General features: G+C 41.6%; 1 protein-coding gene across 3 annotated transcripts in view; it reads left to right on the forward strand.

The window, feature by feature from the left end:
* LOC132260079 (uncharacterized) overlaps nucleotides 1–12,149 on the forward strand; it is a 29,961-nt gene extending 17,812 nt beyond the window's left edge. For 2 of the 3 annotated variants that reach the window (XM_059757997.1, XM_059757999.1), the window contains 6 exons: nucleotides 1,474–1,491; nucleotides 5,747–6,075; nucleotides 6,873–7,019; nucleotides 7,085–7,314; nucleotides 10,658–10,822; nucleotides 10,911–12,149. In XM_059757997.1, the coding sequence (XP_059613980.1) occupies nucleotides 1,474–1,491; nucleotides 5,747–6,075; nucleotides 6,873–7,019; nucleotides 7,085–7,314; nucleotides 10,658–10,822; nucleotides 10,911–10,982 (961 nt within the window). In that variant the 3' untranslated portion in view covers nucleotides 10,983–12,149. The remainder of the gene's footprint in view (nucleotides 1–1,473; nucleotides 1,492–5,746; nucleotides 6,076–6,872; nucleotides 7,020–7,084; nucleotides 7,315–10,657; nucleotides 10,823–10,910) is intronic. The other variant, XM_059757998.1, reaches the window with a different exon arrangement.
* Nucleotides 12,150–13,478: the final 1,329 nt, after the last annotated feature.

Raw genomic sequence — 13,478 nt, forward strand, 5'->3', positions numbered from 1 at the left:
TTACTCAATTTTCTACTTAGCTGACAATCAACTGTGAATGGGTCACGACCTTATATCTGGGTGAATTTGCCATCTTTTTCCCAAGTGTGGCCGCTTCGCGCCAGTGTGAAAGTGGTGGCAGAGCATATAAAAGGCGAGGAATGTAAAAATATGCGTTGCAAATGGCCCCGAAAGCACTAACTAGAGCTTCATAAAATAAATTTAACTTAATGGTCATTCAAAGGGACATTCTCACATCGCACGTCATTTAAACCCTTTTATGGGTGGCGGAGGAGAAGGAGAAGAAGATTGTGATGTTGCGCTCTGTATTAAATTCATCCCATCGTCAAAATCCATTTATAGAGACTGCGAGACACAATATAAAGCGCGTTGCGATGTCAGGCGAAATTGATTTCGGTTGAGGGATCCCAAAGTATCCATTTCTGACGGCATATGTTCTTGTTTTATTCGCTCCTTAACGTCTTACTCTTTCTCTCCTCCATTTCAACCCAGTCGCGATGGGATAAAATGTGTCCAAAAAGGGATGGATTTTCCTTGGAAATCACAGAGAGAGAGAGAATTTCACACCAGATTCATCGGATGCGAAAGGCGGTAAAAATAATTACCAAATGCACAGCGACGGATTTTTCTCAGTCACACCCCAAAATCATCAATAGAGTTATCTCGTGGCGTGAAAGGCGAGATGGTATTTAGTGAATCAATAAACTATCCCCAGAAATGATGGTGCACAAAACTTAATTTCACAGCCAAAGAAACCTTTCTCACAATTTATGGGGTGGCGTGAAATACATTTTCCACCTCATGAATGCCGTGTAATTTTCTTTGCTTGTTGTAAGTCTGCAAGCGGAAAAGTTGTGGTGAAAAATTCTCTCCCAGCATAGAGAGGAAATCAATTGAATTTGCGGACGAGAGAAAGGATAAAGTGTTATTTATTGGATTTTTCTTAATGTTGAGTTTGACACTGTTAATGCGGGTTTTGTCAGAATGGCAGGACTGTTAATATTTCAGTGTGTATAGTTTTTAATCACACTAAGGCCAGAGAGTGTCTGTGACACATAAAGATAAGGGAATTTATAGAAATGTGAGAAATTCGACGTTGTAAGAAAGCAATTGTGCAGACAGAAAAAAAGTGCTGCCAAACAGCACGATTAAGCCATGTTGTACACAATAGAAAGCAAATGTTATAGAGTTTTACGAGATCCATAACATTTTTAATTGCCACCCCTATATTTTCTTGGGCATTAAAGGCCTTTAAAACTCCTCTGCAGCCTCGGGAAAATGAATGAGTGACTTTAAATTGGAAATCATGCAGAGACATTACACTTTTATTTGACAGTAAATCTGGCTAATAAATTTTAACACCAATGTTCCCACACACAAATTAACCCTTTCATCGCACTTATCATGTTTTATTCATGGCTGAAAATTATTAATTAATATTTTTCTCTCCTCTTTCTTCTTCTGTCCGTGCAGGGACTACTACTATGACAGGTGAGTCACGAGTGTCTTTTCCCACCACTGAGGTTTTTCCAGCCAGCACAGAGAGAGAGATAGAGAGGGAGGATGTGGTATTAAAGTCGAGGAAATATATGTTGGGGTGAAATTAGGTGTAAACAGAGACAGAGAGGAGAAAATTCATTAATTTGTGCGTGATGCATAAAAAATAAATTACGAGAGAGTGAAAATCTGCTATGAATATTCATGTCACCCTCGTGATCATCACACTTGCCCACGCCCAGCCTTCAAAATGAATCTTCTCTCACTTTTTGCCCTTTTTCCACGCCACCCCCGACCCTCTGTCGGCCACGGTGGGACCGAAAAAGTTAACCATCTCCGGGATCAGCGGCGAAATCAGCTTCCCCGGGATTTCAGGCACCGCCATAAGCCGCACAACACGCTTTCCTCCCTCAATATCCACTGTAGATTATATTTCACTTGTTAGCATATAAAACGTCCTCTTCTGTTCATTTCATTTATTAGCGGTATTTAACGAAGGTGCTAATGGCCATCACGATGTGCAAATAGGGAGGATGAGGAGCACAACTGTGGATAAATGTGAGGGGAAAAATCCTCTCAAGAGACCATTAACACACGACACAGCCATCGTAAGTGGTTATGTAAATATTTTCCAGGGGCTGCAGACTAATGATAAAACATCCAAACACACAGCCAACCGTCATTTCGCAAGATTTATATACACGAGATGCACATTTCCACGGGGAAAAGTGCCTTCAAACGCCTCTGATTTCCTTCCACGTCAAGTCAACTACTTAAGCTTTCCCCAGCAAATCCCGGGTTATTTGCAGCCAGGCGAGTTCATTTTTGCATTGTACGTTCCTTTAGAATAACAATTGAAGAGGTTTTTCGGAAAAACCTGGAACAAAACAGTGAATGAATGTAAGAAAATGCTACAAGCATGATTGAAATTCCGCCTTTTGTCTGCAAGCAATTGTCTTAGATTTGTAAGAGTCCCTGGAAGATATTCTCCCGCTTTATCCATCTGTAATCTATTAGCATTACACAGAAGCGTCAGTGTAATGGGAAAAGTGTCAATTTAAGGTGTGCGGAAAGTGTTGACAATCTGCTCGCATCCGCCAGCATAAAATATTGCTCAGGGTGTATTAAAATTTGATTAAATCTCATTTGGCATTGGGAAATGGAATTAACCTGACAGTTTACTTAGGACCATCCTTCTTGTCGCTGTGTGGAAATTGTTATGGTGCTATTGAGTAAATTCTGCGGTAGTAAAGTACAATACGGTAGATGAATCATGATCACGTTCGCGTGTTCTGCACATAGTTTAATACACCGATTTAATAGTTTCACGATTTGTTTACACGGGAGTTTGGTGTATACACGCCTTTCAGGACACCCACCCCCCGACATTCCGCCCCACCGAATCCCCCTCGATACAGTATGCTAAAGCCATGTGATTGTACACCGAAAATATGCGCTCCGAACGAACGCCGGAGAAGCGGCAGAAGACTCAGCGCGCGCGGGCTTCCTTTTTCCACGGGGTTTTCCCACCCTCTGCGCCTTCTTTCTTATAGTTTTCAACTCTCGAGCACACCAAATGGGTTTTGTAATAATAAATTTGTTTGCATATTAAAAATAGAAAATGTTTCATTTACATTGTGCCCCCACGAAGGGATTATACAAAATTCACTCCAATCCATTAGGGGTGTGTGTGTGCGCCAGCAAGAAAATGTGGATGTACAATGTCGAGGATGGCGAATTGTGGGTGGGAAGCTTACTCACCCCCCGAAACCAAGCTGAAGCTCAGCGAGAGAGAGAGAAAGAGAGCATTTTATTGTAACAAACACGATGGAAAACACGAAATTGTATAAATGTTCTCCTCATAGCATTTAATTGGAAAAGTTTTTACTTTTTAACTAAAAGACTGAGAAAGATTATCGTTCAACTTTATACTTTCTGTTTGGTCGATTTTCATTTCATTACAGCCAGAATTTAACTCTGTAATATTCCTCTGAGGACATAATGTATGTTGAGAAAAAGGTCCGTTTGTTTCTTGCGCTTTGTTTGCACAATAGGGAAAAATAATAGTTTTATGCTCGGATGTTTGGTCGGCTTGTGGAAATTGAAATTTTCAAGACTCTTTAGTCTCTTGTAGGCACTAAAATGTAGTTATGTTTTTAATAATAAGGTGTTCTTAAAGACTCCTAGAGAGAAATTTCTCTCGAGAGAAATTTGTCAGTTAAAATCAAAGCTCAGAAGGAGATGAAATTCGAGCTTTTCTCAAAAGTTTTACATCCACATAGAGAGTAATTCCATTTCATGACATTCATAAACACAGCAAGAGCCATAACAACCGATTCCCCATAAGAAATAAAGCCGCTATTATGTCCTCATAATGTAAACGACATGACTGAAAAAAGACGTAAACAGTGTGACGGAAAAAGAAATAATAATTATTTATTCAAATTAACTCTTTCTCAAACTCAAACCAAAAGTTTTCTTCATTATACGGAAATTTTCCACCCTGTGTGTATACCATTTAGTGAATTTTAATTGACTCACCGCTGAGACGAAATGCCAGTGGCTTGGCCGCGATGGAAGGGAGCGCGATGAAAATCACTTTGTCATCCAATTTCCACGCGAAAGACAGACGTGGAAAAAAGCATTTTTGCTGCGAAATTCAAATTTGTCACGAGACATTTTAATATGCATGGAATGAGCCTTAAGCGACCGTGTCAATTTTCGTATTTTGCACAACTTTCCACTGGAGGAGTCGCAGAGATGAGGGACCGCCAGAGAGAGGACCGCGGACGCAACCTGTCTGGCGAGGACTTGAAAGTCTCCTTTTTTTCTCGTCTTCCACACTTTATGCAAAAATCCACTTCCGTTTACACTCTCTTTGCCACCCCATTGGATCAGGGCGAAACTTCCGGCCGCCGCTGCGGCCCCTCGGCGTGCGGCGCTGTGTGCCATCGTGATCGGGGTGGATGACGAAAGAAGGTGGTGGTGAAAGTTGTGAAACCCCTATTTAATATTTATGAGTCCAACTTGCCATAATCATTTGGCCTCTCTCACACTTCCCCAGGCCGCCACTGTGGCGTACAAAATGCCAAGTTAGTCAAACAATATCATTATGTAAATAAACGGAAATAAATTTTCCATTATACAACCTAACGGTAAAATATGTTATGCAGCTAATTACAGAAACAGAAGCTCTCTCTCACCCCATAGACACTGCGAGGGGGTTTTCGGGAAGCTTTGAAAATTCACTCGGGCCACAATTTTCTATCGCACCGAAGCGGCCTCGGCATTAAATTAAAACTTTATCCATTTTCCTGATGAATTTCACTTAATTTCCCTTCAATACACGCACGTCTTTTGGCCCTAGACGAGGGTGAGAGCCCTTAATGCTTAACCAAGTAATGCACTTATCTCTGGTGTGTTCGCGTTCCAAAGTTGTACTCATAATTATAAAATTATACTTACTAGAGAAAATGCTGTGATATTTTTTAGCATACTTGCTGCATAACTCTATTCAACCCTGCAAATAATTACAGTAAAGTAAAGCGACGGACGTACAAAATATGTTATGCTTATTGATTTAATAATAAACAGCTCTTAACTCTACTTGTGTGACCAATCGTCCAAATTATTCATCCACATACTCGATGAAATCGTTTAAAAATAAGTACATAACTTCAAGCACACCGATAAATGCTCCAAATCCTCTAAATGATCATGTGATGAGCCAATGCCACTAACAACCTACGCGAGGGCAGGAAATGGTTAGCAGGAATGAGTCTATAGTTTTCAAATTAGATTATGATTCATGTCATGAGAGATTCTTAAATTCTCACCACTCGTGAGGATGGAAAATTCCTCCTGATTAAAGGGATGATGCCTCATTACACAGACTCATTCGTAAAGTGTCCGCATCAGACGTGAAGAGAGATGGCGAGCGCTCCCTCATTACTCCCGGAAGACGCTCTGGTGTCGGGGTTAAAAAATGACCCACAATGTCGACACAGTGTGACAATTGGGTGATCCATGCTGCACAATCGTCCTGTTATTCACCCTCATTAGAGGATGGTGGCCTTTGTCCTCGCCTCCACTTCCGGCTGTCGTGCGCACGTCATAGCCAGATGATGTCATTATGGCGGATTTTATCAGGGAGTTTGGCGATTTTTTCCGTGTCTCGCGCCAAGAGTTCTCAACCACACATGTCATCCAGAGTCCGCAGATTAAACGGCATCGTCTTCTCTTTTCGCAGCTACTGTGCATCAACGCTCCTGCCCACAAATGCACCGCGCCCGATAAAGCGCCAACGATTAATGGGACCACAGCAGCAGCAGCAACTGCAGCAGAATCGCCTGACAGTGAGTGTCCAGCAAGTAAATGGTAAAGTGAATCTATTGAGTATTCAGCCGTCGCCACAGAATCAGCAACAGCAGATGATTCTGCCGACAAGTCCACTCCCCAACGGTAGCCATAATCATGCAAATGGGCACAATGGCGACGCAGTGGTGAATGGGAGCGGAGATGCCCATGCCTCGCAGCATCTCAGCAGTCAGCAATTGTTCGAAACATTCAAGGTCTACAGTGAGTATCGGATGACATTGTACACAACTCAAGCCCACACAGCACCCCGAACACCCCAAACCCCCCAAACCATGCGAAGAATCCGTTGGAGAATTGCGGGCAATCGTGTTGCGAATAACTCTACAAATCAATCCTCTGCTCTCCAAAAATCTCTCCTAAAGCTTCCGCAGATTACGGGGTTAATCACATAAAGCATATTGTTCTCCCCAACTTCAGAGCGTAACGTCTCTCAAGCTCGTCCTGAAATTCCTCCCCCGCACTTTAGTTTTATGAAGTTGCTAAATTGGGAGAATTTTCACACAATTTCCGGATTGGATTGAGAGATTGCTAAAGAGTTTCACTTAATGGTGCCGCCGCTGTGAACATCCCCCGTTCCGACAGCTACACAATTTCCACTTTGTTCCCTCAACCCCATGAACTTTCAACCCCCGCCACACAATGTTTCCCCACATTTGCTAATCACACAATCTTAACCAGTATCTCATATTATTCCACTCATATTTAATTTACATTATGTTGTACACAAAGATGTATTTATTTATTGAATGATCTCATTTCAACCCCCCCAAAACTCGCATGTTAACAATTTTAGAGGCACACAAACTTAATGACTCCGCATCCGAAAGTTTTCTCCGCAAAATGCGGGACAACACACGAACGGGGGCTGAATTGTGAATTGGATTGTTGAGTTTCGGGGGTTTTTTGGCATATGAACGAACATCCTCTGCACAAACAAGATGTTGAGGGTGTGGAGCGAGTCACTCATGCAAGTAATTAACTATTTTGTGTCATCAAAGGCAATCCCGACACACTCATCTGTGGCAACTGCCGGGAGAGTTTCAGCAATCTCAGTGATTTGTTGGACCACAAGAGGACCTACTGCAAACTCAGATTCACATGCAAATGCCACCAGATATCGTCGGACAGGAATTTCAGCAGCCATCGTGAGTGGCTCCACACTCTAAATACCCCTGACCACAATGTCAATAGGATGCTTTCTTTGATGCAGAGAATCCGCTGCCCACAGCACGCCTGCTCTGCGTCGTGTGCAAGGATCCCTTCTCCAATCCCTGGGACTTGATGGTGCACGCTCAGACAGCCCACATGATCAACATCTACGAGCTGGGTCACGACGCTGGACCGCCGGCCGCCGCGACCAGCGAGGCAGCCGAGGCAGGAGCGTCCAAGGAAGACGTCCCGGCCAGCAAGGATTCACCCGAAGTCGCCGAGGAGAAGGAGGTTGGTCAGATTGTTGGGAACATTGATTGGCAGTCTTATTTTCAGTATTTCAGCTTGTTGCATATCCTCGATATACAGTAGCGACAATTAGTTTACGACACCTAAGAAATTTTGTGCCAAGAAATGATCAGAATTTTATGATCTTTCAAATGACGTTGAGATTATGACAATATCTCAATTCGGGGCTGAAATATTGCAAAATGCAAAGAGATCTGCGTTCAAGAACTGCGAAAATTAAATTAGAACACTGTATATTTTGCTCTAAATCTATGTTATAACCTTAATACTGGCTGGGATGACCACATTAAATCATGAGTTTGGAATGTCTGGAAGACATTCACATCATAGGACGCCTTGATTTGGACTTGTAAACTTGCTTTGTGTATATTTTTAGCTGCCGTTTAACGCTTTTGTACCATTTTTTTCATTTCTACCGCACAATTTAAATCTTGTTCACGGAATTTTTAAGAAGTGTAGAAGAAGAGTTTAAATTGATCGTTCAAGAACAATTATGTAAGCGTGAAAATTACAGCATTTTGCTCTCTATAAAGTGTGATTTTTAGTCTATTTCTTATTTTATTGTCCAGAAAGTCAGTAATTTATTATTAACATAAATGTTAATATTTAAATGAAGAGCTTTGCAGCTTCGGTTCATTCTAATTAACCACAATATTTTATATGCTTCACACTTTTTCTTTACTCTCAAATGATCCTGTCGATTAGCTTTTGGTTACTTTACGCGCTTTGAACTGGCTTCAAAGTCAAAGCCGAAGATTTTGATCACCGCATTTTGCAAATTCCAACACCCGAACATACCTTACACACCTTCACATTGTAAACATACGCAGATTACAGACATTATGGCTGGTCTGGCGATGAGCGTGAAATATTAACGTGCATCTGCATTCCGGGGGAAACCTAATCAACGTGAGCATCAAGTCCTGAGTGATAATCCTGGGGAAGTGGAAAGTGCACAGAGAGTGAAAAAAGTGCAAAAAGCAAATCATACCTTTTTAATTAAGAGATATTGCATTCAGGAGAGCGGCGGGAATTCGCCGTCCGGGGTCAGGGGCGGGAAAAAATCATCACACCCCAACGTGTTGCTCAGGGTGGGTGGTGCAATTTTAAATAAGCCAGGCGTCACATCGAGAGTGAACATCTCTCGGGCTGCAATATTTCGAAAAGCTTTTCACCCTTTGAACTTTTATTCACTTACCATCCAGTGTGAACGTGGGCGGAGAAGCGCCCGCGTTGGCGCGGTGAAAATGATGCCTTTCAACAAATTTATGTCAATGTTACCCTCAGTCGGCTAAAATGTGCTCACGTCTATCTCTTTGGCTCATGGATTCATCATTCGTGATCTGGCTTAGGGAAGTCACTGGAGTGGCGGCGAGAGTGAATGAGATATGGTGTGAGAATGTGTGCAATAGATGTCAGACTTTGTCTATCAAATGTCAGGCTAAATAGGAAAATGCCAACCGAAAGAGTGGTGAAAACATTCATCCATTTCCTGAATATTACGGCGAATGTATCTGACTCCTCTTTTGCCACTTTTCCTCACTTGGCGCGCAAAATGTGAAGGAATGCCTGGGCGAAGGTGGCAAATGGTGCTGCGATGGGTGAAAAGCTGCAAGTTGAGCTTGGCAAAGGAAGAATCATCGTCTCAGATGAGATTATATTCGACCATCTTCGCCTCCCATGGACTTTTTACCCGTCTGACTGCTAAATCTAAAACTAAAGGCCACTCTGAGCACGATCTGACATCTAGCCTTTGAGCACGATGTGCAAAAATTTCGCCATTACGCGATTGGAATGTCGTAAAATTACAACGACACACAGTCAATAGGATTTGGGGTCCTCGAAGCCACTCGAGAATATGAAATATCTGAATTATGTGCTTTTGGCACTTTCACTCTCTCTCTCTCTCTCGCTTCCTCTTCCCAACCTCCACCCCCCAAAAATGGTCCTGCGAGGCGAAGTGGATGAAAGAGGAAATCATTGAAATTAATCAAAGACACCCCTTTCAATATCGCCTCGAGTCAACTTTGCTTATCTATTAATCTTCATTTCCCACCCAGAAATAAGGTGTGCCAAATTCAATATAACCAACTCCATGACTCTCCACTTCTTTCACTTCCAAAGTCTATTTAATGGCACTTCCTGTGTTTATAATACACAGGGTGTATTAATAAAATAAATCTTCGTGCCGATAAGTTGTTTGCCAGCCATCGCCGCCCAGCAAGCCTGCCAACAACTGGGAGGACAAAAGGCGCTGGGAGGGGAAGAGATTGGACTCAGCCGTAATAGTCAGGAGATAAATTGGGGATCAATTTATGATGACTTTAATTACTTGTGATTCCTGCCTTCTCAAGTGCTTCTGCAGATATCAAAAAACCCGCTTCACTCCTAATTCAACTCCATCTGCATGTCGATGTTTTATTCCATCTGTTGGAAATAAAAGACGTGGCTTTGTCTTTGGACGGATGTTTGAATCCAGCCAAAAGATGCGCCTCAAGTTGCTTGAGAGATTCACAAGCAATCGTTAAGAAAAGCATTGGAAATAGAGTCAAATTCTGCCTTTCAAGGAATCAAAAGCTCTGTATTGTGACCCAATTTCACTATTAATTTCCCCAGCACTTTTTCCCCTCACTTTAACTTCTCCCTTTTATGCAAAAAATATCAACATTATGGGGGAAAAATTGCTGCATTTGAAGTTGTATGATTAGTGGAGAGTCTATCCTCACCCTCTTGTATGAGGCTAAACTTTCTTAGCAGTTGATTATGCTAATTAAATCCCAGGAGCGCCCTTCGCCATCCCCAGATTTGTACGCACCTCTCCCACCATTATCCGCCCCGAGAGGAGAAACCCCAGTCGGAGGGTCTTTGGCTTGTAGCTCCTCTAATTCAATGCAAGCAAAATAAAGTCTAAAGATTAGTTCTCGAAGCGGAAATTGAGTAGCTCAGAGCTGTAGGTTTTGTGGGCATCTGGCAGAAGGGATGTTTGTTCATTAGACTAAGTGAAGTTGTCGTGGCGATGTGTTAAATTCAATTATTGACGCCATCGATTGCTATCGGGTTCGAAGTGTGAAAATTAAAATTGAATTTCACCTCTCTGTGTACATCTCCATCCCGCATCGCAGTGTGGCCGCCCGAAATTTTAATGATGATTGATGATTTTTCTCCCACCCCCCGAATTGGGCGCCAAAATGTTTCCGTCCGACTACATTTTAGTTTGCGCCGAGGTGGATTTTCGGCGGGGTGGAAAAAATTTAAATGGGTTTAATTATGGTCTGGGGCCATTTCACAGAGGAGTTGAAACCCTTTTCTCATTCATGCCTATCAGGACGCCGATCCGGCAAATCCATCATCGACGGATGTTAATTTATACGAGGAGACTGCCTCATCATCATCGCCCCCCTCGCCGGCCGCCGAGGAGGCCGCCGTGAAGCTGAACGGCTCCGCCGCGCCCCAGAAGGACTGCCGCGAAGGCTCGGCGTCTCCCAGGATCGTGAGTATTCCGGGGGATGGGGGATCCCAATCAAATTAGTCCGGGCAAGATTGGTATCTGAAATTGCTGAAACTTGTCTCTCGGGCAGGAAACACCGGCCAACACGCCGCACTCAAAGAATCCCACCACTCTTGAGCTTGTCACCCCGACGACGCTGTAAATTGCAGAGTGGCGAGAAAACACCCCCTCAGCGTCACTGCGATGTATCTTTAAGGCATGACATAAGAGATATATACTCAATATTCTAAATTGCTATTCATCACCTCGAAGGAGAAAACATTGTGGATCTAATTGTGTACATATCATTGCAACTATTGCTGTAGACATGGAGATTGTGAGATATATATTTACCGGTTTAGAGCTGACAAAATAGCATATATATACACACACAGCCCCCAAAAGTACATCGGGAAATTTATACACCTTCGACTGGCCGCCAGCCGCCTTTTGCGCCCACGTGATGAAGAATGGCAGGTGAGCGGGATAAATTATTCGCATCAAAATTGAATTTTCATGCAAATATGGAATGGGCGAAGTGCAGAAGAAAGAGACCAATGAAAAAATCTCTATTGATTTAAAAATTTTTCCCACGAGATTATTCTGCTCTCTCCTTCACTGTGTAAATTTACCCCAGTCTTAATACCCTGCTTAGGGAGTTCTGCTGAGAATTCACACAGGATAAATTCTCAATTATAATCCCAGTAGAAAGCTAAAAATCATCTCAAAAGTTCTTCTCTGACGACAGCCGGAGAGAGAAAAAAAAACCCACGAAGAGGAAAAAATCTCTCACATTGTATGATATTTAAGAAGATTTAGGAATTATTTTCGAGATATTTGTATCTTAACCATAGAAACAGTCGGAAAAAAAGTGTCGAAAGAGTAAATCTGTAGGAGTTGAATTTTTGTGAAATTACACGCAATTAAAGTGCAGTTATGTATAAAAAAAAGAAATGAAATTCAGAAGAAATGGAAAATGAAAACATTAACAAGTGATTTTAGTACTTTTGTAAAATCTTTAATAGTCATCTCATCACACGAACATCACAACTAAAAACACGACGATGCGAGAGAAAAATTTAAACCATCATGCAAGGTATTATTTTATGGATAAATAATAATAATACAAGAAAGAGAAAAATATATACAGTAAAAAAAATCCGCTATTAATGACAAAGTAAATCCATTGAATTTGTGAACTCTCACGGATACAATTGAGATTTATGCAGATATATATATATATATAAACTATATAAATTATTATATTGTTCCATAAACAAAATTATTTATCAATTTTTCAAATAAATGTCCTCCATATTTACAGAAGTGATCAATCGTCGCTCAGTATTTCAATAGAAATTTGCATGTTTCGAACAATTTGCCGACAAGGTAAGTGCTTAAATAAATTTACTGAATTTTCATTTATTCAAATACGGATGAGTGTGAATTTTCGACAGTTTTCCACCATTTTGTGGCGCTTGACAATTTATTAAATAATTGCATTTTAAGTGGTTCCTTAACAAAATTCACCCGTCAAATCTTTATCCGTACTTCTCGGAATTGCTAAATACAAGCGACATGGAATGGACTTGGGTTTGGCGAGTCAGTGCCAATTATTCAATGTGTGAGAGTCCATGGGAAATTTTTCACAGTCACAAAATGAAGCTATAAATGAATTAACAACAGCTGATCAATTTTTGTATTTCAGCTGAATGTCTGGCAAATCACATTTCCCTTTTAATTTCAAACAAATTTCCGCCCCATAACAATTTTCTACAGGGCATGAAGCAATTTTTAGAGCAGCATAGCTTCTCAAATGACTCAATTCGGGGCCCTCAAATCGACTCGCATGCTCTGAATGGATTATTTTTGGTAAAATGGAGCGCTTCCATTCAGAGAGAATTACGATATGGAATCAATCACGAGATTAGAGGAAATAAAATACCATCCCCGGAGGTGGATTTTATTTATTGGCGCGATATGGGGAGGAAAAAACAACAAGGTGTGTCTCAGGGGTGGATTGCCTTCGCTCACACCCTCGTCGATTTGTGGCCATGATATAGTAATCGCCAGTCTGGCGTTTTCCCCTTATTATCACATATTTTCCTCATCAACTCTTTCCTCTGCCGCCGACTTTGCGTCAGTCAACGCCAAAGTGTGGCATTTGGAACCCAAAAAAAACCGACAATTTTCCCGCACATTCTCTTCAATAACTTACATTGATTACCTTGTAATATTTTTACTACATCGCGACGCATTGAATGTGTGTGTCTCACATTTTATCATATATCTCAATAATACGGAAATGAGACGCATTTAGCACGCCTTCGTCAATAAGCAACTGAGAACACGAATCACGAAAGAAATTTCTGAGAGCGAAAGTCTGTGGGCAACAAGGTGGGCAACGCCCATCAAGAGGAAGAGCATTAATGAGGATGGCAAGATTTCATGGGAGAAGAAAAGAGACTCGAAAAGTTATCACTTTTGCGCGACTCTCACATGGCGAAGGAGGAGGAAATATTAATGAAATTAAGCTCTATATATATGCCATGTGAAAATGAAATGAGCTGGAAAGGCGAAACTACCGTCGCGTGACTTGTCTCTTTTTGTATTTGACTGCCAGAAAAAGCCCCATAAGTTCATCCTAAAAGCACCATTG

This window comes from Phlebotomus argentipes, unplaced genomic scaffold, assembly GCF_947086385.1.
Source record: "Phlebotomus argentipes unplaced genomic scaffold, Phlebotomus argentipes genome assembly scaffold_18, whole genome shotgun sequence".
NCBI classification, from domain to species: domain Eukaryota; kingdom Metazoa; phylum Arthropoda; class Insecta; order Diptera; family Psychodidae; genus Phlebotomus; species Phlebotomus argentipes.